Source organism: Brassica napus, chromosome A8 (assembly GCF_020379485.1).
Source record: "Brassica napus cultivar Da-Ae chromosome A8, Da-Ae, whole genome shotgun sequence".
Taxonomy (NCBI): Eukaryota; Viridiplantae; Streptophyta; class Magnoliopsida; order Brassicales; family Brassicaceae; genus Brassica; species Brassica napus.
The window spans coordinates 17874731-17898928 of NC_063441.1; the positions used below are offsets into that span (position 1 = coordinate 17874731).

The window sequence follows — 24198 nt, forward strand, 5'->3', positions numbered from 1 at the left end:
ATGGTGTAGCCCTGTCAGAGGTTTGTATATGAGGTAAAAGGTTCATGAACTCTTTGTTATTAATCTGAAACTTTTTCATTGACTGTCTTAAACGAGTCTAAACTACAAATAATTGCTAGACCACTATGTTCGTATTTTCACAAGCATTGCAAAGATCATCTCTCACTTAGAGATGTGTAAATCACTTGTGTGGAGATGATCCTTGTATGTATCCAAGAATGCTCACACCTAAGAATGGGTAAGTCACTTGTGTGGAGATGAATCCTTCATGTAACACAACTCAACTTTTATATATATACTCAACTTGAACTGATACTAGTAGATTAAGATTTATATATAATGTACATAAGTTTTATTTTTTGTATCATAAGGAATACACTTGTAACTTTACAAAACAGGCATGTCTCAAAGTCTTGTCCAAAAATAAAACTGCTTCGGACAAACTGTTATTCCCCAACTATAAATCATTCCATAATTCATGTATTTATAAATAGTCACAAACCAACGAAGAACAACATACAACAAACATTGGAAACTGAAATTAGATAAGCATTCCTCTCACTGACATGACAAACGCATTAGAACACGTCAGGATGGAACCTTCCCGGGATAGAACTATTGTTCTGCTGCGCTTGTTTCAGATGAAGCGTGAGAGCATAGTTATTCACCTCAAGAGTCCTCAGCTGCTCCTGATACTGAGTAACCATCTGCCTCAGATGCTGCAACTCCTGGCTTTGATCATCACTCTCTTTCTGCCGCTTCTGCTGCATCACCACCGCTCGTTTAAGCAAACCGTTCTCCTGAACAATAGCTTCCAACTGCTGCCTCAGCATCGAGTTCTCCTGCTGGAGACTGCTCTGCATAGCCGCGTCGGCACCAGCACGTGCGTTGATCGACTTCTCCAAAGCTTCTAACGCTCTCCCAGCACGGTCTTTCGCGTCTTTCATGTCTGAAGCATTCATCATCTCGCTGACAAAGAGGTTAACCCACTCGGTGCCATCCAAGTTCAAGACTTCTTCCTCCTTCCCTTGCTGCTGAGGAGCTTCAACTTTTGCTTCTTCTTGGATTAGAGATGATTCTGAGTTCTTATTGGTTGTTGATTCTAAACGAAGCTGATTCAAACATCTAATCGCAGAATCAATATCATCTCCACATTCCTCGATTGCCCTCTCAAGAATCTAAACTCATTACACACAAAAAAAAACAACAAAAAGTCACAATCTTTTCTTTTTTTGCTAAAACAAAAAAAAAAAAAGTCAGAATCTTGCAAACCCGAAAAGGAAAGTTTAAGACTTTAAGCTTTACCTGATGATCCATATCGGGGAAAATCGCGGCGAGGTGATCGAGGAGAAGCGAGGAGGAGGCAGGAGGAGGAGGAGGGGGAAAACGCGGCGGAGAAGAGGATGAGAAGTAACGGAGTTTCTTGGAGACGGGAGGGGAAGAAGCGGCGGACAAATCCTCGAACAGAGATCTCTTGCTACCGCAAACAATCGCAGACATGTTATCTGCTTCCACCTTCTTTTTCTTCTTCTTTCTTCCTTCCTTCAGATCTCAACCTTTCCTTTTTGTTTGGTTTTTTTTTTTCCTTTTTCCTCTAATCCATCTCTGATCTGTTTCTGTCGGAAACCAAGCAAAAAAAAGTCAAAACACATCGGATCTTCTTCCGCATCTAAATAGATCCAACAACCCGGACTCGGATTCAAATGGGCTTATTGGGCCAATACGAAAGTTAGCAAATGAGGTTATTGGGCCTTCTCTGAGTTTTCTATTTAGCTTATACACTGTAGTGAACTCAATCTCTTTCTCAAGATTCAAACATGTATTGAGTGTTTTTTTTTTTCTTAATTGTTTATGAAAATATGATGACAGAGTTACTTCTTACAAGAAACCAAGAACTGATTCTCTTCAGGAGAAATGATCAAATTTTTGGAACAACATTTATTCTTATTCATTTCTATTGAACTAGATGAATTTTACCTATGCTAAAAATGGATCAATTATTAAACTTCGGATGAAATTTTCGGATGGAATTTTTTTTTACCTATTTTTATTAGTAATCTATTTTTCTTTTGAATTATTTGTAATGTATTTGGAACAATAAACTCCCTTCATTGATTTTTGTGTTCTCCTATATCAAAAAATCTTGACGTAGGAAAGAACTCTCAATTCAAACATTGAACAACATCCTCACCGTCTAGAGTAACAATTAAGCGAAGAACACCGTGCATGGATGGGTGGTGGTTGAAATTATGGCGCAGTGTACGAATGGGTGAATGGTCGATCTATGAACTCTAGGGTTCTTCGAGATCTGTTCTTGGATCGATCAAGAGTTTCTTTTGATAATTTCTTGAGACCAACTTCGTGAGAGACGAATTTAATCGAGTCGCACAAGGTAATTTAAAAGCCAAAGCTCTAAGTTTATTATCAAATGTGTATCTTCCAAAGAAAGCTCATTATATGTTTATATAACCCCTTCGTCATGACAATACCATTAGGAAAAGGATCGAATAAACCTAATATCATAAGGAAAAGAAACAAGAAACACCAACATAATGAAAAGGAAATAACTAAAACCAAAACTATTTGAATGTTGTAACTTTGGTTATGTTGGCGCCAAAGGTAACGATGTTGCTGCATCAAATTGTGATGGTATATTTTTTTCATAGAGTTGCAAGTGGTGAAAAATATGATGATTTTTTCGCTTGGGTGCTTCTTCAAAAAGGTAACTAAAACAGGAAGTTTGTCCAAAATTGACACTTCATAGGAACATTGCTCAATCGCGGGATGCTACTCTCTCTCTCTTCCTTTTCTTGGTCTGATCGTCATTGGGCTTCTTCCCAACCTGCCATGGAAGGCACAAAAGTTGTCTCAAAACCCAAGAGTATTCAACTTGGGTATTCATCTTGTTCTCGTTGGAAGTGTTTGGCCTGAAAGCAGCTAAGGTCTTGTAGCCTTATATATTGAGTCTCTTGAGTGTGTTAAGAAAAATCTTGTCGCCACTCATAACCATCACGTTGCAAGGAGAACGGTTCTCATGACGTCTCCACATTTCATAAAAAAAAATAATATTTTTATTTCGTTTGATTTTGTTGTTTATTTGCTAATGGTTATATGCAAAAGTCTTTATCAAAGCATATTTTATGATGTAAAAGTCTCCCTTCACACGCCCATAAAAAATCTATTATGAACTTTCAAATTTTGTTTGCCCAAAAATAGATCAAGTTTCCATTCATGCATAAGCATAAACACAATCCTAATTACAAAAAAAATTCCAAAATTGTTTTATGGATAATGATTCGAAATATTGAATAACTCTAAATTTAGTTATTTAATAAAAATTAGTTGCATAAAATGATTAATAAAAATTGGTTGCATATGTATGTTTAGTAATGTAGCTGGGATAATTACATAGTGATTCATAAGAAAAATTTATCTAAAAACAACACAACAAATATGTTTAATGTGTACATTATAAAATGCATTTTACAACTGAAATAATTATATTTTTATCACTATATCAAACATCTATTTTTAATAAAACAAAGTAAATAATCATTTATAATATCATTAACATACTTACACAAGATTGTTTTTACAATATTCAGTGAAGAAAAACGTTTTCGGCAGCTGCAAATCCAACATGAATAATCAAATTGTCTTAATATGTTTACCAAAAAAATGTTATAACAGAAAAAAAAAACATTTAATGGAACCAAATGAACAATAGCGATTTGAATAAATATGAAAAGTTAAAACCATCAATTGTAGAACATGTAAAATCCAACACTAATTAATCCAGTGCACTCTAACTAGGATGATGATGAAATCAAAAATCTCAATGATTAGTTGAAAAATTCAAATAGCCTTAAAAAGCATAGTTATAGTTTTTGATAAGGGAATAAGTAATTCTCAATCCCTCAAACTCGCATGAAAATATGGGCTAAAACGTAAACTATCAAAAATAGGCCCAATGGATCGAATAAGAGCTATATGTCACGGCCCGTTTCAAGCCCAAAACGTCCAGAAATCAGTCCGTGACATATAGCTGAGAAGGAGATTACTCACTGACTTTGAAAACTAAACAGAGTAATTATTAACTTCATTTTTTTTTATAATTTATTAAAATTCGGTGGAAACGACCAGATCCATAAGTACTATGATTACCATTTGCTTCACCACTTGCTCCTGGATACAAAAAAAGTCAGCAAATCTAGTAGATCACTGTACCATTACTAGATCCCGATCTGGATATTTCTCTACTCCCTCTTGTCTCTGCTTATAAACTGGAGTTTCAATCTTGGGAGTGATCTGAGGCGGCAAAGCCCTTTCTCTCTGGTAATCTTTACTTGAAAAAACAGCAGCAGCTCCTGTCTCTTTCTACCTTTCCTTAAATGCAAGATTCTGAATCTTTTCTTTGTTCCTTTTACTTCTTCTTAGCTGATGTTTGCTTTCATTTGTTATATATATATATATCGAGTTGTTGAATTGACTTTAGTTTGACTTTTAGATCTGCAATGATGTAGTCTCTGCTCTATGTTATTTGTATAGTCGTCATAAAGTCATCTAAGCTCAATAATTCGACTTATCCTCTGCAGATAGTTTTTTTTCTAGTTACTAATAAACTAACGGTTTGATTTTTTGCAGGTGCATGTGAGTAGAGAGAGATTGTGCTGTGGGGTTTAGAGGAACATGGCAATGGGGAGATATTCTCGTGTAGACGGGAAGAAGTCATCATCGAGCTTTGGCTTAACCATTACCATTGTTTTGATCGTTTCTCTCTCTTTGGTTGGAGCTTGGATGTTCATGTCCTCTTGGTCTGCACCAACTGAGTCTATTGACTTCTCTTCAAGCCAGGCCACTACAAAAGATGTGGAAACCACTAGTAAGAGTGATTTCACAAACGAAAAGAATGAAGAAACTGAGGTTGTGACAGAGAGCAACCAAGAGAAGGTTGAGGAAAGAAAAGAGTTTGAAGACAAAAACGGTGAAGGGGATAGAAAAAATGAGAAAGACACCGAGTCAGAAAGTGAGAAAGAGAAGACACAAGTTGAAGAGAGCTCGGAAGAGAACAAAACCGAAGAGAATACTAATGAGTCTGAAGAGAACGCTGAGAAGAGTAAGGATGTGTTCCCAGCTGGTGACCAGGCCGAGATAACAAAGGAGTCCACCACTAGAACTGGATCTTGGTCTACTCAACTGGTTGAATCGCAGAACGAGAAGAAAGCACAAGTGTCCTCCTCCTCCTCCTCCTCCATCAAATGGAAACTCTGCAACGTCACAGCTGGACCAGACTACATCCCTTGCCTTGACAATCTGCAAGCTATCAGAAAGCTTCATTCCACAAAGCATTACGAGCATCGCGAGAGGCATTGTCCCGAGGAAGCTCCACGCTGCCTTGTGCCTCTTCCCGAAGGGTATAAACGATCCATCAAGTGGCCTAAGAGCAGAGAAAAGGTTTTTAAAAAAAAAAACTTAAAATATCATTTTGTCAATGATGTGTCTATTAACTCTTTTTGTTTTTAGATATGGTACAACAACATCCCTCACACTAAGCTTGCACAAGTGAAAGGACATCAGAACTGGGTGAAGATGAGTGGTGAGTACTTAACATTCCCTGGTGGTGGGACTCAGTTCAAGAACGGTGCTCTTCACTATATTGATTTCCTCCAAGAGGTACTACAACTTATTATTCATTATCTACATAACATTTCTCATTTGATTATTAACGTTACTATTGATATGTGTAATTGCAGTCATATCCTGATATTGCTTGGGGAAACAGAACACGTGTTATACTGGACGTTGGGTGTGGTGTTGCCAGCTTCGGAGGATATCTTTTTGACAGAGATGTGCTTGCTTTATCATTTGCACCCAAAGATGAACACGAGGCGCAGGTGCAGTTTGCTTTGGAACGTGGTATCCCTGCAATGTCGAATGTCATGGGGACCAAGAGATTGCCTTTTCCAGGATCTGTTTTTGATCTTATCCATTGTGCTCGTTGTAGAGTCCCTTGGCATATCGAAGGTAACAAAGTTTCCCATTTTGTAGTATCTTTTTTTTTTTGTTTCGTTGATTAACCTTTTTGTTTATGTTGTCTGAACTGAAGGTGGTAAACTACTTTTGGAATTGAACCGTGCGTTGAGGCCTGGTGGGTTCTTTGTCTGGTCAGCGACTCCGGTTTACAGGAAGACCGAAGAAGACGTTGGCATATGGAAAGGTTTGGAAGTTTTGTTCCCTTTTGTTTTTGGATATTGAATAAGACCAGTGTTCAAAAAATGGTTAGGCGTGTTATAGAGGATTAATGGTTAGGCAGGTGCCTTAATATTAATGATTAGACAAATTTCAGGAAAAATCATTTTGAAAAAATAGTTTCGTTTAGACCGATTTTTAGAACACTGAATAATACTATTTGCAGTTGGTTCTTAACTAATTTGTGAGATGTTTTTTTCTTCTGATTTTGTAGCTATGTCGAAGCTAACAAAGGCGATGTGCTGGAAGCTGATGACGATTAAAACAGATGAACTGAATGAAGTTGGTGCTGCCATTTACCAAAAGCCAATGACTAATGAATGCTACAACGAAAGATCTCAAGACGAGCCACCTCTATGCAAAGACTCTGATGATCAAAATGCCGCTTGGTTAGTTTCCCTTTTCTCACATCAGTTAGTAATGCAATGGAACACTCTGTTGCTAAAGTATGTCTGTTTTGATGTGCAGGAATGTTCCACTTGAGGCGTGTATGCACAAAGTAACAGAAGATTCGTCAAAACGAGGAGCAGTTTGGCCTGAGAAGTGGCCGGAGAGAGTAGAGACTGCTCCTCAGTGGCTTGAATCTCAGGAAGGTGTATATGGAAAGCCTGCACAAGAGGATTTCACAGCGGATCATGAACGTTGGAAGAATATTGTTTCGAAGTCATACCTCAACGGTATGGGAATTGATTGGTCTTATGTGAGAAATGTGATGGACATGAGAGCAGTTTATGGAGGGTAAGTAACCAAGCATCGTTCATTAACACAAGATTAGATCTATTTATTCGTTTCTAACAATTGTGGGTTTCAGTTTTGCTGCTGCGTTAAAGGATCTGAAGCTGTGGGTGATGAATGTAGTTCCTATAGACTCAGCTGATACGCTGCCTATTATATACGAGCGTGGTTTGTTTGGAATCTACCATGATTGGTGTGAATCATTCAGCACTTACCCTCGAACTTACGACCTTCTTCATGCTGATCATCTTTTCTCTGCACTAAAGAAGAGGTATACACTCACGTTAAACGCATCATTCTTTGCCTTTCTTGATTGAAAAGTTCTGATTACTATGGATAAACAAAAACCATTTAGGTGCAGCTTGGTGTCGGTAATGGCTGAAGTGGACAGGATTCTTAGACCACAAGGGACTTTCATAGTAAGAGATGACAATGAAACGGTAGGAGAAATTGAGAAGATGGTGAAATCGATGAAATGGAATGTGACAATGACACATTCCAAAGGTGGAGAAGGGTTGCTCTCTGTTCAGAAGTCATGGTGGCGTCCTACAGAGGTTGAGACAATAACATCTGCAATAGCTTGATTGATATCAAGGAACAATGAAGAGTATGGGTTAATTTAGTTGTATGATTATGTTGTTTCTTTTATGATCACATTGAATGTTTACACTTGTATTAGTCCAATATTTGTATCCAGTCTTTTTCTTTTGCATTGAAGAATTGTATACAAGACAATTGTCTTAAAAGTGTAAACTTATAACAAGTTTTAATTCTTATCTATGGCCTGTTACACTTTAACTTTGTTTGATTTAGTTCTAAGAAACTACTGAGAGAGCAACGATCAGAGGAAAGGCCAGCATCGAAGCTGGACAAGTGATAAGGTAGAGAGGAGAGACAACTATTAAAGCGTCAAATTCATCTTTTAGCATAGAACAAGTATATTAATCAATTTTTACTAATCTAGACAGTTTCTTTTGGATTTAATTCTTTGAATAAATAGATTAATCAAATTCTGCTATCATTGTAAAATCAAAATCGTAAGTTCCAATTTACCAAGGAACAGAAAGTATACACTTTGAAGTTTGAAAAAAGACTAGCTCGCTCGAGTTGATCAAAACAGGATTTGATAGTTCGATTAGGTGAGCCTTTTGTACACGAGTTGATCAAAATTCGTTCTTTCTTTATAACATTTGTCTGTTTTTCACATTGGTTAATAAGCAATTGATCAATTTATATTAAATAAAATCTAGGGTCTCTATCATTGGTCCAAGAAAGTACCTTTTCAGTTGTATACGTTTATAAGTATCGGATTAGAACAGATTTTACATCATTGGGAATTACAAAACCGAAAAGACTACAACAAAATTTACATGTCATCTGGGACACAACATTTACATATAATTAATTAATTACCAACAGTCCAATAATAATTATGCAATTACTAGACAATTTATCAAACTATTACTGGAAAAAGAAAAAAAAACAAGCAAACATAGATTAGTTGGATATAAACAGATTAAAAGTAACAAGTAGCTTATGTAATAAGCTAGCTGTGTCGCAAAGGCCTGTTCTTTCAGTTTCTGCCTATGAAAAACGAAATGTCCAACTACTTTTTTAAGTTTGGACATCAGATACCATTAGGCAATCTATTACCAATAACACAAAAACTAAAGTCAAAAATTTAATTAAAAACTGCAATCTCAGCCGAAAGATGGTGATCTAGTGTTTAATAATCACGGGATTATCATTAAATATGGACGATTTTATTCATCATTGATTGCATTAGAGAAAGAAAAAAGATTGAAAACCAAAAACAATAAATCTTTTAAGAGAGGTCAGATGGTAGTGCATGTCTATGAATCAACACTGTAATTCAGATTTGCAGACGTATGGTAATAATAATCCTCATTCCTCTCGACTAGAAAACACAAATTTAAACTAGAACAGAACTTCACAAAACATAAATCTATCAATGATTATAGATCAGAGAATATGGCAAATCACTCACTCTGCCGAAGCAGATCAGACTGGGTGTCACAAAACATTTATGCCATTTCATCATATCCATATACAATGATCAAAGACAGAACTAGCTAACATTAAAAGATGAAAATCTTTGAGAATCAGACAGAAGTAGTCAATCACCATGTTTTAAGTAAGACTGGGGCGACAATTCCTTATCATCACTTTCTTCAATACCGAACAAATAAAAAAAAGATCCACGAAAGACATCAAGCTACATAACTAGCTAAGGTTCCTACATAGAAGAAAGACACAATAAACATAGGGTTTTCAAGCCGTCAGTAATTTGGAGAGGTCATGATGGTTTTTGAACTTTATATAGAAGCAGAAGACTGCTTAGTTTCTTAGGGTTTGTGTCTCCCACTCATTATTCGTCGCCGCTTTACATATGGGCCTGCCCTTCTAAATTATGGGCTTAAAAAATAGGCCCAAATTAAACTTATAGCTGGTTAATCCTTAAGTGAAGTTAATACCGCATAACAGCTAGAGATGATCTCTTGGACTTGTTCGTGGGATTGAGAAGCTATGTTGTTGTTTTTTTTTGTTCTTTATAGATTATCGTTGAGTAAACTATAAGGATCTGGATCTCCTTGACTTTTAGGTTAATAATGATGATCAGGTCTTTGAATCTGCATTTATGTTTGATCAGGTCATTAGTTTTATATCATTCCCATTTTTGTCATTTTTATCAGCTCCCTAAGTACTTTTATTCTCTAAAACTGTGGAGAGATACATTACGCTTAACGTGTCTACAAGAATGTTTATAATTAATAATCTAAGCCCTTTGATTGTGTAATAGCTCCTACTAAATAAATATATTTATGAACTAAGCAAGAGAACAGATGATGAGAGTAAAGGTGGTCTTGGATTATAAATCTTCTTGCTGATCACGGCTTCGTAATTTGCAGGGAATGATTGAAACCCTGAGACCCTCTGTCTGTTTAAAGATAATATTGCCTGAGTAGTGGCACTAGTATCCCAACTGCTGTAAATAATGAAATGAAAAAGCTATGTGACGCATGAGTTGCTGAACTCGGAAGCCCCGTTGGCTCTGCCACGCCGAAGGGTGGTCCTGAACCAGGCATGCCTGTAGTTGGAGTTGTTATTGGCGGTGGGAAGGTAGAAGTAGAAGGTGGGGAGTTGAAATCTGGTGGACTCGGTTGACTTGGCGGGCTTGTGCTGCATTTGGCATAGAGAAAGCAGTATTATTCTCTATTTCTTTTGGCAGGTTAATTAAGACGTTATTTTAGCGGGAAGAGAGACGTACCTGACTGTTCCTGATGATGCTGAGAAGCGACAGCTTCCTTTACCTGGAGCAGTACAAGAGCAGATTTTGAGTACCAGACTCGAATTTATATTTAGCATAGAAAGGTGAAAACTCTAGTCATTATCAAGCTCTATAACACATGGTGATGGTGGTATAATATTCTTAGAGCACCATTAGAGCAAGCATTGGTGAGATACCCATAAAATTTGTCATTAAAAATATATTATAATAAAATTAACCACTGAGATTTTGATAAATGTTAAATGATTTTCTAGAAAATAGAAAAATTTATCGAACAAAAGATTCTTACTCTTTTTTATATTTTATGTTTCTGGTTATTTTTATTCATGAGAAACTTAGTTGAAAATTACCAATATATACTTTTCATATTTTTGGGTAAAACCCCTTTTGAGATACTACCAACGGTATAATGGATTTATATACGTAGACTTGTAGATCAAGAAAGTTAAAAGTGTCTTACTTGGATCTGTGCTGGTAAGTTGTGCAGCCCCTCCAAAATTGCAACTGTCTGAACCAGGATGCTTCTGGTAATAACTATTGAAAGCAAACGAAGCATGATCACGAATAGTGTTAGGCTCGTAACAGCTTGCACCTTGCTGGATCTGGCCGCAATCAGCTCCTCCATACCCACAAGCGTAATCCAAAGCCACCTGTAATGATGTTGGCGAAGCATTTGCTTTAGCTATACACCACTGGCCACTACCGCCACCACCACCACCACCTCCACCGGTGTCACCACCACCTCCGCCTCCACCAGGCGCACCACCACCACCACCACCAGCACCTGTACCAGTGTCGCCACCTCCACCACCAGGTGCACCACCACCTGTCGGTGTAGTACCATCAAGTGGTGGATAGCCGCCGCCACCGGTCGGTGTGGTTCCATCAAGTGGTGGATAGCCACCACCGGTTGGTGTTGTACCATCTAATGGTGGATAGCCACCAGTTGGTGGATTTGGGTTTGTGACTGGACCTGGAAACGTTGAGGAAGGCGGTGATGGTTGGGTAATGGTTGGTGTGGTGGTATCACCACCGGGAGATGTAGGATTAACAACTGGTATATCACCTTGTCCTCCCTGAGCTATAACATCTAGAGCTGAAACCAAACCAATCATCAAAAAGGGAAAAAAAATACAGGTCAGTTTCTAAGCAAAAAAACAAACACTAATTCTCCTTCATCCTTTCATGATTCTAATGTTGTATGAGACGTAGAGAGATTACGTGAACTGATTAGAAGACATAGAAGCATGATCTGAAAATATCGACGAGCAACAATGTGAGCCATTTCTTTATTTGTTCCTTGTGTAGTTGAAGATCTTGAAAAGAGAGAGAGAGACTTGTTGGGTTTTCTTGGGGTATGGTAGAAGAAAGATAGAATGGTTGCGAAGAAGTTCCCTCTCAGGTGTAGATATATAATATTTATACAAAGATGAAGAAGACAAAAGGAGAATCATAGAATCAAAGATTTCTTGGGATGGGAGAGAGAGGGGACGCGAAGACATGTATGAGAAGAATATAAGAAAACTTGAGAAAGGAGAAACTAGGAGGAAGCTAGAATCGGCAAGCAAAGAGAAAAACACCATAAAGAAGAAAAGGTATTTACAGATTAAACTTATAGTACATGGATAAATATAAGAAGCTCCCTTTTTGGTGGGAAAGTTCAAACATCTTCCTAACTATTTACTCTCCTTTAGTAAAAGAGATATATAAGATGCATATGTGGTGAAAAATTATTCAAACAAAGTATTGTTAGCTCAAGTGGAAAAAATATTCAAAGCAAATGCGAAAGATCACATGATTGGGTGATGTATAAAACAAAACTAATTACATGATTTAGTTTCAGAAATTGGGGGTTTCAACCTAGAACCTACCTTTTTTTGGAACACCTCCTATGAACTTCTTATAGTACATATGTTACATTTTTGCCGAACTTGTTAAGTCATATCATTAGTTGTCTTAAGTCTCAACATATGATTTCAATGACAAATGAAGATGGTATTATGTCACAAGTTATCAATAGAAGTGAGCATAACCAATGTTTATATGCTAACTTTCAACTCTAATATTTAGAGCATTCTTGGAGAATGTCTTGTTCTAAAACAAGCATGGCATTTTTTCATTACTAAAAGATTTTGGATCGAAATCCGTAAAATCTCCAAGATCCGAAACCACATCATCAATATTAATTTTGTCTATTGCGTCACTCTGGCCTTTAAACATTTACCTATGGTGCTTTTTATTTGAGCTAACAAGAGTTGGTAGGAGAGGTCGTTTTAACTGATGTTGTACTATAAGTCGAATATCAACAGAGAGAACCTGTACTGTAAGTTAAAATAACGAAAAGCTAAAGTGCTCCCATGAAACATAAGGAATATCTGCTTAGTAAGCCCAGTTGCAATTCTCTATCTTTATATGTATCTTCTCTTGTAAACAAGTGGTTCTTTTCGTTTTGTTTATTTCTAACCTTTGTTACAATACAATTTTTCAGATGAGTTTTCTTTATTGAGAAAGTTCATGTGGCTAACCTTTTTCCCCAAGTTTTAATCCACACTAGTAGTATTTCGTAGGAAACCGTTGAATCCAAATCAATCGGCATTGTAACTCCTTTTTTATTTTGTTTCGTTCGATTTATGTAATATAAATTTTGAATATATTTTCGTATCTATTAACAAAAATTTGAAAAACTGATACCTCCAAACAAAGACAGTATAAAATTTTGGGAACTATAAACAATTCAATAATTTTTTTTTACAAATTCAAGAGTTTTTGTTCATCTAATTTTTTAAAAAAGACTGGAAGCTATAGGACAATGTTTCATTCAGCTATTTCCCCTCCAAACCACGTTTGTTTCTTTTTCTGAACCAAATGGAAACCAAAATTCAAAAAATCGGTTTGATCGGTTTATAATTGCATGCCTAGTTAAAATAAATCATGAGGGTGGCTCAGTAATCATAACCTTGTATTTCGGATACATTACTGTTAGCATGTTGAACTTTTGGTATATAAACCGGGTTAGACCGTTAGAGTGACAAATAAAATTTTATACAAAGGACGATCAGGGCCGTCCCTGAGATGCTGGGGGCCTAAAACAATTTAGTAAGGGTTTTATAAAAAAAAATTTTTTTACAAATTTAGGGGCCCCTTCTTATGTAAATTTTTTAAAAAAATTTGGGGGCCCTAAGCCGGTGTTTCAGTCCGCTGTGCCCAGGACCGCCCCTGAGGACGATACACATGCACACATGACAACATGATACCATGACAAGTGACAACACGCAATTGGCTGGGAGGTGGGCAATTTGTTCGACGGCTTGGGGGTGGGTCCCAGCTAATGTTTCAGTAATCTTAAACCCGGTTAAGACAGACCGGTTCAAACAAGAGAACCGTAATTTTATAATTTTGAAAAAACAAAAAACCGAAAATCGAGAGAGGGTTTTCTTCCTTGTACAAAGATATATATCTTCTGCTCCTTTCTTCTTCCTCTTTTTCTTCTTCTCTCTTTGTTCGTATTCTCGCGACTGACCACACACACAGAGAGCGTCGATACATCCAGATCCGAGAGAGAGAGAGAGAGGCAGCTTCACTACGGCGGATAAGATGAGCAGCGGCAAGGTCATCGGCGGCGGCGGAGCGAGAAAAGGCAATAACGATATTCCGACAGGGTCTAGGAAAATAGTACAGAGCTTGAAGGAAATCGTGAACTCTCCCGAGGCTGAGATCTACGCTATGCTTAAAGAGTGTAATATGGATCCTAACGAAGCCGTTCATCGCCTCCTCTCTCAAGGTTCGCTCAAATGAGATTTTTTTTTTTTGGAAAAATTGACTGATTAATTAGGGTTTTCTATTAGGGTTTTCATCCTTGTGCACGAAAGTTTCTGTCTTTGCGCGAAAAGCTTAAGCTGGAATTATCAAGTAGTGGTGTCTTTGTCTTATTGCAAGTTGAGAACTTTCTCAGCTACAAAGGTTGCAGTTTGCGTCTATTAATGATACTGATTCTTGTTTTTTTTGGTTCTACGCAGATCCTTTTCACGAGGTAAAGAGCAAAAAGGAAAAGAAGAAAGAGGTGAGTCAATGCCTGAAACTCTTCTTCTTATGTCAAATAGACTAGGGAATGTCTATTTTGATTTACTTGTCTAGTGTTAACTAATTATGTTTTCATGCCTTGAGGTCTACTTACTTACTTCAAATGTTTTTGTTACTAGCTGTTGTTTTCTGCTGGAATCAATTGAATTCTAGTTTTTAGCTAAAGTTATCATTCTGGTTTATTGGAAGATTTTGCTTGTTCTTAAGTCTGTTATTTCTTCTGTTCAGACAAGGGATGTACCGGATTACAGGCTGCGTGGTGGTCATAACACATACAACCGTGGTGGTAGAGGTGGTTCTGATCGCTATGCTGGTCGAAGTGGATCTACTCATCTCAACTCTACTGGTATAGACATGATCTCTTGGATACATAAAGATTTATATGAACCTTTATTGGCGCGCTTTTCAAGCGGTTGTAGTTTATAACTATAGGATTCATTCTTATGTGCTTCTGTTTTTCAGATTCTGGAAACTTCCAGGGTAAATCTACAAACAAGAGAGAAAGTGGAACCCAGGGTTACACAAGCTCTTGGTCTTCTGCCTCTGGAGTGGCAAACCAACATCAGACACCGCACAGGTTTTCCCTTGACTGGTCTCTTTCTTTTGCATTTTGGAATTTGGATGCAAATTGAAAAATGATTGTATTGGTAGAATCTCATTTAGTTGCATATGTTTTGCAGTGATTCTGTTGTCACGGAGAATAAATTGCCACCTGCTGCCTCGAGCGATGGAATATCATCATCATCACAGCCTGCTTCTGGACATCAAACTCCATGGTTTGGAGCTCCAGGCCAGATGTCTATGGCTGACATTGTGAAGAGGGGTAGACCACAGAACAAGACAACAAACTCACAACGATCTGAGATTAATCACGAGCATGAAGTTAATGCAAATCATCAGGTCCCTGTGAAAGATGAATGGCCGTCGATTGAGAAGCCACTGGCTCCTATTACATCTTCTGTATCGGTAGCACCAGCAGAGTCAGAGGCATGCGGTGGCGCAGTTGATTTCCAATCTGAGCGAGTAGATCAACAACATCTGAGGGACCGGTTAGAAAATATACATTTAGCAGCAAGTGGCCCTTCTGAAGATCTTGGAGTCGATCATGTGCAACCTGGCTCGGTTGGAAATGTCCAAGAAGATGACTCTGGAGTTTCGTCTGAATCTAATGATAATCAGTACACTTATGAGACGCAGAGCCATCCTGTGGAGCACCGCAAAGGTAATGTGAATACATAGAGTCATGATCAGCAGCACAAAAGAAGATGTTTTGGTTTTCTTAAGTGTATCTTTTTCTGTCTCATTACTACTTTTCAGATGAAGATGAGGTCTCTTCTGGTTCAGCCGACTCTCAAGAACTAACCATAGATGGTCATGATCAAGAAGCCTCGCATGAAGAGGATAGACCCGCTGTTGTTATTCCAAAACATTTGCTAATCCATACAGAAGAGTGCTCGCAATTGAGTTTTGGAAGTTTTGGAGGTTTTGGATCAAGGCCTTTGAGCAACAATGCAGAAGAGACACCTGACGTAGCTCCACAGAACGAACATCCAGATGCTAGGTATTCCTATTACTAATGATTTCGTTTTCGATATGGGCTTTGCTTATATGTCTTACTTGCTAACTGATCAATGCTTGTTTTGCAGAAATACTGAGTTCTATGGAGATGAACGCCTTGGAAGTACAGTTAATGGAAGTATGGGGCACGCACCTGCCGCTGGAAGTTATGATGATTCTTTGGAATCTAGGCGAGAGGTTCTGAAGCAAGAAAACCCTGAGACTGTTCAAGAGAACCAGTACACATTTGCTCAGTCCGAGACAGAGTATGCTAAGCAGCAGCAGCAGCTGAATACTGCATATGATGCGTCACAGACAAATGCTCAGAACCAGATGCAGAATCTTGCTTCTTTGTCAAATGTGATGGTAAGCTACATGTGCATTATCCATATTTGAAGTGATGAACCAATGAAATTCTCCAATGGCATTGCTAACATTGGTACTTTGTTTGTGTGTCTTGACTCAGCAGGGATATCCACACTCAGATCCCAACAGTCTATTGGCACAAAACGCTAGGGAGCTTGAGTTCCAGTATTCCAATTTTGCACAGTCTATGCAGTCAAGAAATAGCAACAATGCTTCTTCACTTGGTGGCCAAAGCATTTCCATGCCAGAGGTAAATAACCACTTTGTCTTTTTTTTTAAGAAACACAAGATGTCTTGTTAATTAGGTTTTGCTCGACTATGGAGTGATCTATACGTATCCAAATCTATACAACAAGAGGAATTTATATGATTTTGATTATATATTTTCTTACATTTGTAGGCGCTCCGAGGCAGTGGAATCCCAGCGACGCAGCAAAATTTACAAGGTGCTAATATCGCCACTGGACCAGCACTTCCTCAACAGCTTCCTCAAATGCATCCTTACTCTCAACCCACAATGCCGCTAGCACACTTTGCAAACATGATTAGTTATCCTCTAATCCCTCAGAACTATCCATACATGCCATCCGCTTTCCAGCAAGCATATGCTGGTAACAGCTCCTATCACCAGCAACTAGCTGCGTTGCTTCCACAGTACAAAACCAATCTCTCTCCCAGTAATCTGCCTCAGTCTGCAACAGCGCCTGCGTCCGGTTACGGATTTGGAAACTCCACTAATGTTGGATCCGCTGGAAACTTCCCTATTAACCAACAACAGTCTGCTCCTACCGGTTATGAAGATGTTCTGAGTTCTCAGTACAAAGAGAGTAATCATCTGTTGGCACTTCAACATCAGCAGCAGCAGCAGGTAATAATTGTCTCTTTACTCTCTCTTGGTTTCAGACAAGAACCACTTTATGACATTTTGTTTTCTCCTGCTTTAAATATTTAGAACGAAAACTCGGCGATGTGGCATCACGGTCATGGCTCTCGGACCATGTCAGGTGTCCCGGCTAACACATACTACAACCTCCAAGCACAACAACAGCAACTCCAACAGACTCAGCAAGCAGCGGCAGGAGGGTATCGTCAAGCTCAGCAGCAGCAACAACAGCGTTATGGGTCTCATGGCTACCCTAATTTCTATCAGTCCCAAACAGAAATGTCGCTCGAGCGCCAGCAGCAAAACCCTAGAGATGGTGCGGGGGCTCAGGTTGGTCAGCAGCCCTCAGATCAAACCCAGCAGCAGCTCTGGCAAAACTCTTACTAAATGAAGAAAGAGTGTGTTCTTCTTTCGGTTATAGAGTGGTTTTGTGTGGCTGAGGCATGGATATGTTCTGAATGTATGTTATATAATCATCATCTTTTTGTCTACTCTGTTAACTTAGGTAACAGGCAATTCTGATTTCATCGATGCAAACTTATAAAAAAGAATTGGTGAACCTTTTCTTTCTTTTATTTCTTGTCCCAAGTGTTTGAACGTTTCATAATCTGCTTCTTATTTACTAGTTCTTAAACATGATTTTGAAGCTTGGCGTTTATCTTTTACCTTTGACATATAATTCAACATATAAGTTTCTGGTTTCAAGAAAAAGGTAGCATCCGAATCCTTCCAAAACGTCAGCTGCAGCCTTTACAACAAGAAAGTCTCTAGAAAGGATATATAGTAACTAAGCTCGGCAGTGAATAAACTTAACATTAGTAATAGCAATAATCATATTTGATGTAAATGTCATCGTATTCAGAGTTCAAATTCAATCAACATCTCTTAGTAAAGTCAAATGCTCTGTAATTCTCTGAATAATACTCTGATTTCATTGAAATAAGGAGATGGCTATACATAGCCTCACAGGAAACGATAGATCCTAAAATGAAGCAACTAAACCAACTAACAAACTTGGACCGAAACACACGGCTGTGGCTCTTCGGAGAGGAGTGTTTCGAAGTCGACTTGTGATATAAGTCAGAATAGAGCAGATGATGCAGCAACAGTTTATAGTCAGGACATATCTAAATGTGATATTAAAGTTGGGTCGTGTCTGAGGATAAGACAAAGACGGGGCCCGGATCTGCGACCAAAGCTCGTTCCAAGATCGGTGTCTTGGAGAAAAACGTTAGACAGAAAGAGGGTAGAACAAAGTTGTCAAGGATTAACAGTTGGCTTCATTTGCAATCCGAAAACAGAAGTTACGTGCTTGACAAGAAACATAGACTAAGCAGAAACATATAATGGGAGCAAGATTGACCTCCCTCGGGCTTGCTATTAGAACTCAAGCGGTTCTTACCGAATTCTCAGAGAGGGATTGGCACTTGTGGAGGAAGTAGTTCTGTTCCACCATTACTTAGGCCACAAGGTAATAATTGTCTCTTTATGGTCACTTTCTTACCACTTTCTCTTGGTTTCAGACAAGAACAGGCTGAACAGCTTGATGACATTGTTTTTCTCCTGCTTTATCCATTCAGAATGAAAACTCGGCAATGTGTCATCACGGTCATGGCTCTCAGACCATGTCAGGTGTCCCGGCTAAGTCACATACTACAACCTCCAAGCACAACAACAACAGACTCAGCAAGCAGCAGCAGGATGGTATCGTCAAGCTCAGCAACAACAATAGCGTTACATGGCTACCCTAATTTCTCTCAGTCCCAATCAGAAATGTCGCTCGAGCGCCAGCAGCAAAACCCTAGAGATGGTGCGGGGGCTCAGGTTGGTCAGCCCTCAGATCAAACCCATCAACTCTGGCAAAACTCTTACTAAATGAAGAAAGAGAGAGTGGTCTTTTTCAGCTTCTTTCGGTTATAGAGAAGTTTATGTGGCGAATCATGAACATGTTCCGAATGTATGTTAAATAAGCATGATCTTTTTGTCTACTCTGTTAACTTAGGTAACAAGCAATTCTGATTTCATCGACGCAACTTATAAGAAAAAATAAACCTTTTCTTAATCTGCCTCTTCTTTTTTTTTTTCTTGTCCCAAGTGCTTAAAGGTTTTTTTAAGCATATTCTAGCTTTGGGGATAACATGAGTTTGAAGCTTGACTACACCTTGCTGTTCATCTTTTACCTTTAAATTTGTGGAAAATGTTTAAAAAAAAGTTTGGTCTTTCTAGATAGCTTTTAAAACGGGTTAAGAAAACATGCATGTGACGGTGGAGAGAAGTTTCTTACTTTCTAACCCGTTTTAAAAGCTATCTAGAAAGACCAAACTTTTTCTGAATCGATCTTATGTTTTTCCTAGTCTAATTATTGAAAGTATGAAAACATGCATGTGACGGTGGAGTCAAGTCAATATTTTGAAGGTGCATTACAAAACCACGGATGTGATCAATATATAATATTACTTTTTTTTTATTTTAATTATCGTTCTAGATTTATGCAAACAAAATAATAAAACATATAATTTTTTTATATTTTTAAAATAAAAATATGATTACCTATATACATCTATAATCATATTTTAACCAACAGAAAAATAAACTGGAATTTTTTGTTAATAAATTTTGCATTAAAATCTTAAAACGACATTTATTTTAAAACAAATTTTATATTCAACGACGACGATTAAATTGAAACGGAGGAAGTACAAAACTAGGAAGAAAAAAAACTGCATATAACCTTTAATACTAAAGTAACGAAAAATACTACAAAATGTATGAAATTGATAACGTAAGATTGGTTTGATGATAGTATGCGCACACGCACAAGGTATTTAACTCCAAAAAGGCAAACCACACAATAAGTCGCATCCACTTTAAGAAAGAACAAAATATACAGTGGACGACGCCACCCTATGTCTCCAAATCATGAAATCCACCAGTAGGATTATAGTTGATTATGATATCTTCAGATATTTTGCCGATAATATAGTGCCTATAACATATTCAACATGCACGCATCATCATCATATCTTAATAGAGACTTGAAATCTATGGGAGTTTGCAGCTGGAAATCTTTATTTTAGCCAACTTTGACTTTGAAATCTTCAAAATCACATTGTAAATCATAAAACCGAAACAGATAAACACACACACACTACATATACATATATATATATAACAAAAGAAAAAGATTTCAGTTATATTATGAAAAATAGCACAGTACATTTCCATATAACTAATTTCACTTATATTTCTAGTCATCTAGTGCAAATTCTCAAAGATATATAATAATGAGATCCCCATTGTAAGCATATAACAATAGAGTAAGAAACAAAACCCTATAAAGAAAAATTATCATTTACCCCCAACTGACCACTTCACAAAAAGCTATCAAACACTAAAGATTCCCTCTTTTCTCTTACCTTTTTGCAATGAATATCTTCACTTCTTTCAGTTCAAAAAAAAAAAAAAATCTTCACTTCTTATTCTAATATTATTTTCATTTGTAATTGATTTTTTTCTATCAATTTCACAAGTGGAGAGACCATTCAAATCATACTCTAACCCTCACTATTTTCCCTTTTTGTTATGTAATTATTCTTTTTGTTGAATGTTTTCCTTAAAGGGTTTCTCCATTAGCCAAGACTCTGAAGTTTTATTTCTTAAATATTTTTATAATCTTTGATTCTAAGTATAAGCCACCTTTATTAACCTACAGAATCCAAATAATAAAGTTTTTTCTCTATGCAAGCAAATCTTCTGTCCTATTTGATTTTGTATTAGGGCATCCCATTAATAAAGCGACATGAACAGATTCATCAGATTTTGATATTCCCAACCGATTGTTTTGTGCACCTACATTTCAAATGATTAACAGTAACAAAACGCAATTTCCTTCCTTATTAGTTTACCATCACAATGCAATAGGTCTCATAGCTTACATAACAAATACAATACACACAAAGATCATAACACTAAACTCTTTTAGTTCTCGCTCTCTTTTTCAGGTTTTGTCTCCTGAAAGATAAACATACATATCATCTCTTAAATTTCACTTCGTATTATACCTCCCAACCAATAAATGTATAATATTGACAAACACCACCAACCACCGACAAAAGAAAGTTCCCCTCTTTGGAGCTTTATCTTGTAACCTTTTAACTAAACATAGATCACAATACAGGTACGGAGATGGAGATCGACATCGGAACAGAGACATCCGTCGTAAAATTGCCGCCGTCTCTATTCCCGTTCACATCCCCTACAAACCCATAACCACCTGCCCGCATGGCCGCATGCTCACGCCTCTGGAAAACCCGAGCAAGCGAAGCAGCTTTCCGTCTAGCCCGCTTCGTCCCCGTAAACAAAAGCGTCTGCAGCACTCCAGCAATCGCAGGTGCTCTCAACACTCTCTCCGCCACAGCGGCTCCACCTCTTCTACATAGTTCAAGCAAAGCAGCCACCGCGTTTTCTTTCCCTCTCGGCGTCCCGCATCTCATCATCCCCATGAGCCCCGTCACAGCGGACTCCTCTTTCCCTATAGCCTCAGCTCCAAGAGACTGTCTCACCAACAAAGCCAAAGCTCCTGCAGCTTCCTCCGCCACTCCTTCGTTCTTCAGAGCTCCGACGAGACTCGACACTCCTCCTCCTTCGATCATTCTACTGCAGTTCTCAGGATGCGTCGATAAGTTATACAACGCCGTCACCGCGTCTTTCTTCCCTCTCGGTGTTCCGTTCTGAAGCAGCGAAGCCAACGCCTCAACGCACTGATCAGCCATCGCTATCCGTTTCTTATACTCGTGCACCGCAGAGAGACTAAACAACGTGGCGGCTGCGTTCTCCTGCGCTTCCACTGTGAGACCCGACACAAGAACGCTCACTATAGCCTCCAAACAATCCTCCTCCTCCATGATCCGACTCTTGTTCTTCTCATATATCGATAAGTTCAGCATCGCCGTCACAGAGTTCTCCTGCGCGACAGCATCCTCCGACTTGAGAAGCCTCCGCAAGTGCGGTATCGCCCCCGCTTCCGCAATAAACTCCCTATTCTCCTTCCCTGTCTTCGCCAAAAGACGAATCTCCCGCGCCGCAACAGTCTGAGCCGCTTCAGACCCATCTGCCAAATACTCAATAAGTATAGAAACAGTAGCTTTATTCGCTTCAACCGCAGCTTTTGTCGGAAGACCAGACACAAACCCCTCGTTTGTCGAAGAATCCGTAACAAACTCAGACTCATAAGACACCCCACTCGCTGCGCACCACTGGACTATCAAATTCTTCAAAGCTCGATTAGGTACAATCCGAGAGTCCATAAGCATTTGCCCCGTCTTGGGACAAGTACAGTGCCCTTCTTCGATCCACCTAGCTATGGAGGTACGGTCATAAGTCTGCCCTGTGGATATAATCACAGGATCAGTCATCAAATCTAGAGAGATCGGACAAACGAAATCCTTAGGAACTGTTATGAATCCATCTCCGTCTCTTTTGCTCTTCTTATTCGGATTATTATTCTTGATTCTCCATTCTTCTTCGAATCCAAACAACAAGAATCTACAGTACCGTGTGATGGCTACAAACCCGTTGATCACGGAGCCAGTAGGCTCAACATCTCCGTCGTGATTCGCGATCTGTTCCTCCAAGAACTCGATCTCGTTTCCGCAAGATTTCGAATCTTTAATCTGTAGCTTCTCAGCGAAGAACGATCTGAGAGCGATGGAGTTAGGTATCTCTCCGTTCTCGAATCCGTCGAGGAACGAGTAGAATGTTCTGCGTAACGACTCGTCGTTGCTATCGATGTACAATCTCGATCTCCTCGATTGGCTCTGGAGCAGCTCGATTTGCTCTCTTACGTCGTCGCTGAGGCTTAGATCGTTGACCGGGAAGACGTCGAGAAGCGTCGAGATCTCTTGGTTCAGATCGTGGAAGTAGCCGGAGATGGATTGAGTTTGGAGTAACAGCCATAACTTACTGGAATGAGCGCAGTAATCGAGGAGGATCTTGGATCTGTAGAGGAGGAGGTAGAGCTCCTTGAGACACAGCAACGCTGTGGAAGACGAAGAAGGCGTCGAGCCCCAGCGTGACTCCGCGAGGGATTCGAATAACACGAGGAAGATCTCGATCTTGCGAATCAGCGAGCGAGCGTTTCTTCGTTGGAACGAGAACCGTGTGCCGCTGAAGGAAGATATGATTTCCGTGGAGATTGCGGCTAGGGTTTGAACGAGAGGGAGGCCGGAGAGGTCAACGGGGGATAGAAAGGCTTCCAGCGACGGCGATCTCCTCCGTCGTAGAGATGAGAATATCGCTGCCGTAGCCATGGATTCCGGCGGGGTTTTAGTTGTTGATTCCGTCTCAGATCGAATCTAATTGAAAACTATAGTTACGAGAAAAAAAAAAGTCAGAGGAGAGGAAAGGAAGAAAAGTGAAAAAAGGGGTTAATGATAACTTTCTGGGAAAGAGATGAGAAGGAAGACCGCGTCAGAGAGAAATAAAAGAAAGGTTGAGAATTTTCTTAGTTGTCAGATTTGTTTTGTTTCCTTCTCTCTATCTCTAAAGAAGAAACTTTTCTTTTCTCCAGCGAAAGGTTTCAGTAAAAGTCAATGCTCTGGAATCTAACGGATATGTGGATAGATAGACAGATTGAATCCATTTTCTGTCCACTCGATTTTCTATTTTTACATCTTCTAATTTTAAAATTAAAAAAAATCTAATCGAATAATAAAATCTTTAATACATAATTAAGTTGTTTACTCTTAACCATTCCGACTCATAGTTAATGTGTTCTGCAAAATACATTTATGAGTCTCGGAATCTACGTATTTTCTTTTGTCGTATTTTTTTTTTTTATGTCGGGAGAGATTTGATTGCTATATCATATACTAGTAGTATATGCCTAATATAAATGACTAATTAAGCCTTCTTTAATTTTGTTTGACCAAAACTGGTAAACTACATTTTAGTTAGATCGAAGAACACGCAACTCTATAATCAAAACGGAATTTAATTATTGACAATCCTCTTAAACTAT

At 38.5% G+C, this 24198-nt stretch overlaps 5 protein-coding genes, 3 non-coding genes and 1 pseudogene across 10 annotated transcripts; 2 read left to right on the plus strand and 7 right to left on the minus strand.

Moving 5' to 3' along the window:
- Positions 1-422: 422 nt before the first annotated feature.
- On the minus strand, positions 423-1643 carry LOC106361650 (plectin-like). Its single transcript, XM_013801436.3, has 2 exons — positions 1306-1643; positions 423-1178 (listed from the first exon to the last, which is right to left on the minus strand). Exons 1-2 carry the CDS (start codon positions 1498-1500, stop codon positions 579-581), a joined length of 795 nt encoding a protein of 264 aa, XP_013656890.2. The 5' UTR covers positions 1501-1643; the 3' UTR covers positions 423-578.
- A 2429-nt stretch (positions 1644-4072) lies between these two features.
- On the plus strand, positions 4073-7752 carry LOC106361651 (probable methyltransferase PMT24). 2 transcript variants are annotated; one of them, XM_013801437.3, is made up of 9 exons: positions 4073-4335; positions 4645-5454; positions 5524-5673; positions 5754-6024; positions 6107-6217; positions 6464-6638; positions 6718-6987; positions 7061-7255; positions 7340-7752. In XM_013801437.3, the coding sequence occupies exons 2-9, from the start codon at positions 4690-4692 to the stop codon at positions 7566-7568; spliced, it is 2166 nt and encodes a 721-aa protein (XP_013656891.2). In that variant the 5' UTR covers positions 4073-4335; positions 4645-4689; the 3' UTR covers positions 7569-7752. The 2 variants fall into 2 exon arrangements, with proteins under 2 accessions (XP_013656891.2, XP_022545874.2); XM_022690153.2 differs by having other exon boundaries at positions 4160-4393.
- Positions 7753-8245: 493 nt separating this feature from the next.
- On the minus strand, positions 8246-11748 carry LOC106360036 (aspartate, glycine, lysine and serine-rich protein). Its single transcript, XM_013799642.3, has 4 exons — positions 11516-11748; positions 10755-11390; positions 10274-10316; positions 8246-10185 (listed from the first exon to the last, which is right to left on the minus strand). The coding sequence occupies exons 1-4, from the start codon at positions 11577-11579 to the stop codon at positions 9948-9950; spliced, it is 981 nt and encodes a 326-aa protein (XP_013655096.2). The 5' UTR covers positions 11580-11748; the 3' UTR covers positions 8246-9947.
- On the minus strand, positions 8678-8766 carry LOC125577470. The gene has a single exon (XR_007315884.1). It is a non-coding gene; the product is annotated as a small nucleolar RNA Z196/R39/R59 family (small nucleolar RNA).
- Positions 8814-8900, minus strand: LOC125577465. Its single transcript, XR_007315880.1, has one exon. It is a non-coding gene; the product is annotated as a small nucleolar RNA Z195/SNORD33/SNORD32 family (small nucleolar RNA).
- On the minus strand, positions 8965-9050 carry LOC125577503. Its single transcript, XR_007315912.1, has one exon. It is a non-coding gene; the product is annotated as a small nucleolar RNA snoR4a (small nucleolar RNA).
- Positions 9105-9175, minus strand: LOC125577501 (annotated as a pseudogene).
- Positions 11749-13725: 1977 nt separating the features above from the next.
- On the plus strand, positions 13726-17755 carry LOC106361652 (RNA polymerase II degradation factor 1-like). Of its 2 annotated transcripts, none has more exons than XM_013801438.3 (10): positions 13726-14075; positions 14311-14354; positions 14603-14720; positions 14837-14951; positions 15055-15596; positions 15692-15935; positions 16021-16297; positions 16398-16547; positions 16698-17165; positions 17250-17755. In XM_013801438.3, exons 1-10 carry the CDS (start codon positions 13889-13891, stop codon positions 17565-17567), a joined length of 2463 nt encoding a protein of 820 aa, XP_013656892.2. In that variant the 5' UTR covers positions 13726-13888; the 3' UTR covers positions 17568-17755. The 2 variants fall into 2 exon arrangements, with proteins under 2 accessions (XP_013656892.2, XP_013656893.2); XM_013801439.3 differs by having other exon boundaries at positions 13727-14075; positions 16401-16547.
- A 3459-nt stretch (positions 17756-21214) lies between these two features.
- On the minus strand, positions 21215-23730 carry LOC125577121 (U-box domain-containing protein 17-like). The gene has a single exon (XM_048737933.1). The coding sequence runs from the start codon at positions 23486-23488 to the stop codon at positions 21347-21349; it is 2142 nt and encodes a 713-aa protein (XP_048593890.1). The 5' UTR covers positions 23489-23730; the 3' UTR covers positions 21215-21346.
- Between the last annotated feature and the right edge of the window lie 468 nt (positions 23731-24198).

What these genes read in the sequence shown, in the direction of transcription:
- LOC106361652 (XM_013801438.3), top strand. Translation starts at nt 13,889, where the DNA reads ATGAGCAGCGGCAAGGTCATCGGCGGCGGCGGAGCGAGAAAAGGCAAT. An exon ending in AACGAACATCCAGATGCTAG is followed by an intron (nt 15,936 to 16,020) that starts GTATTCCTATTA and finishes CTTGTTTTGCAG; the next exon opens with AAATACTGAGTTCTATGGAG. An exon ending in AACATCAGCAGCAGCAGCAG is followed by an intron (nt 17,166 to 17,249) that starts GTAATAATTGTC and finishes TTAAATATTTAG; the next exon opens with AACGAAAACTCGGCGATGTG.
- LOC106360036 (XM_013799642.3), bottom strand. Translation starts at nt 11,579, where the DNA reads ATGGCTCACATTGTTGCTCGTCGATATTTTCAGATCATGCTTCTATGT. An exon ending in ATGTCTTCTAATCAGTTCAC is followed by an intron (nt 11,391 to 11,515) that starts GTAATCTCTCTA and finishes GTTTGGTTTCAG; the next exon opens with CTCTAGATGTTATAGCTCAG. An exon ending in ACTTACCAGCACAGATCCAA is followed by an intron (nt 10,317 to 10,754) that starts GTAAGACACTTT and finishes GTACTGCTCCAG; the next exon opens with GTAAAGGAAGCTGTCGCTTC.
- LOC106361650 (XM_013801436.3), bottom strand. Translation starts at nt 1,500, where the DNA reads ATGTCTGCGATTGTTTGCGGTAGCAAGAGATCTCTGTTCGAGGATTTG. An exon ending in TCCCCGATATGGATCATCAG is followed by an intron (nt 1,179 to 1,305) that starts GTAAAGCTTAAA and finishes TAATGAGTTTAG; the next exon opens with ATTCTTGAGAGGGCAATCGA.
- LOC125577121 (XM_048737933.1), bottom strand. Translation starts at nt 23,488, where the DNA reads ATGGCTACGGCAGCGATATTCTCATCTCTACGACGGAGGAGATCGCCG.
- LOC106361651 (XM_013801437.3), top strand. Translation starts at nt 4,690, where the DNA reads ATGGCAATGGGGAGATATTCTCGTGTAGACGGGAAGAAGTCATCATCG. An exon ending in ATATTGATTTCCTCCAAGAG is followed by an intron (nt 5,674 to 5,753) that starts GTACTACAACTT and finishes GTGTAATTGCAG; the next exon opens with TCATATCCTGATATTGCTTG. An exon ending in AGACGTTGGCATATGGAAAG is followed by an intron (nt 6,218 to 6,463) that starts GTTTGGAAGTTT and finishes CTGATTTTGTAG; the next exon opens with CTATGTCGAAGCTAACAAAG.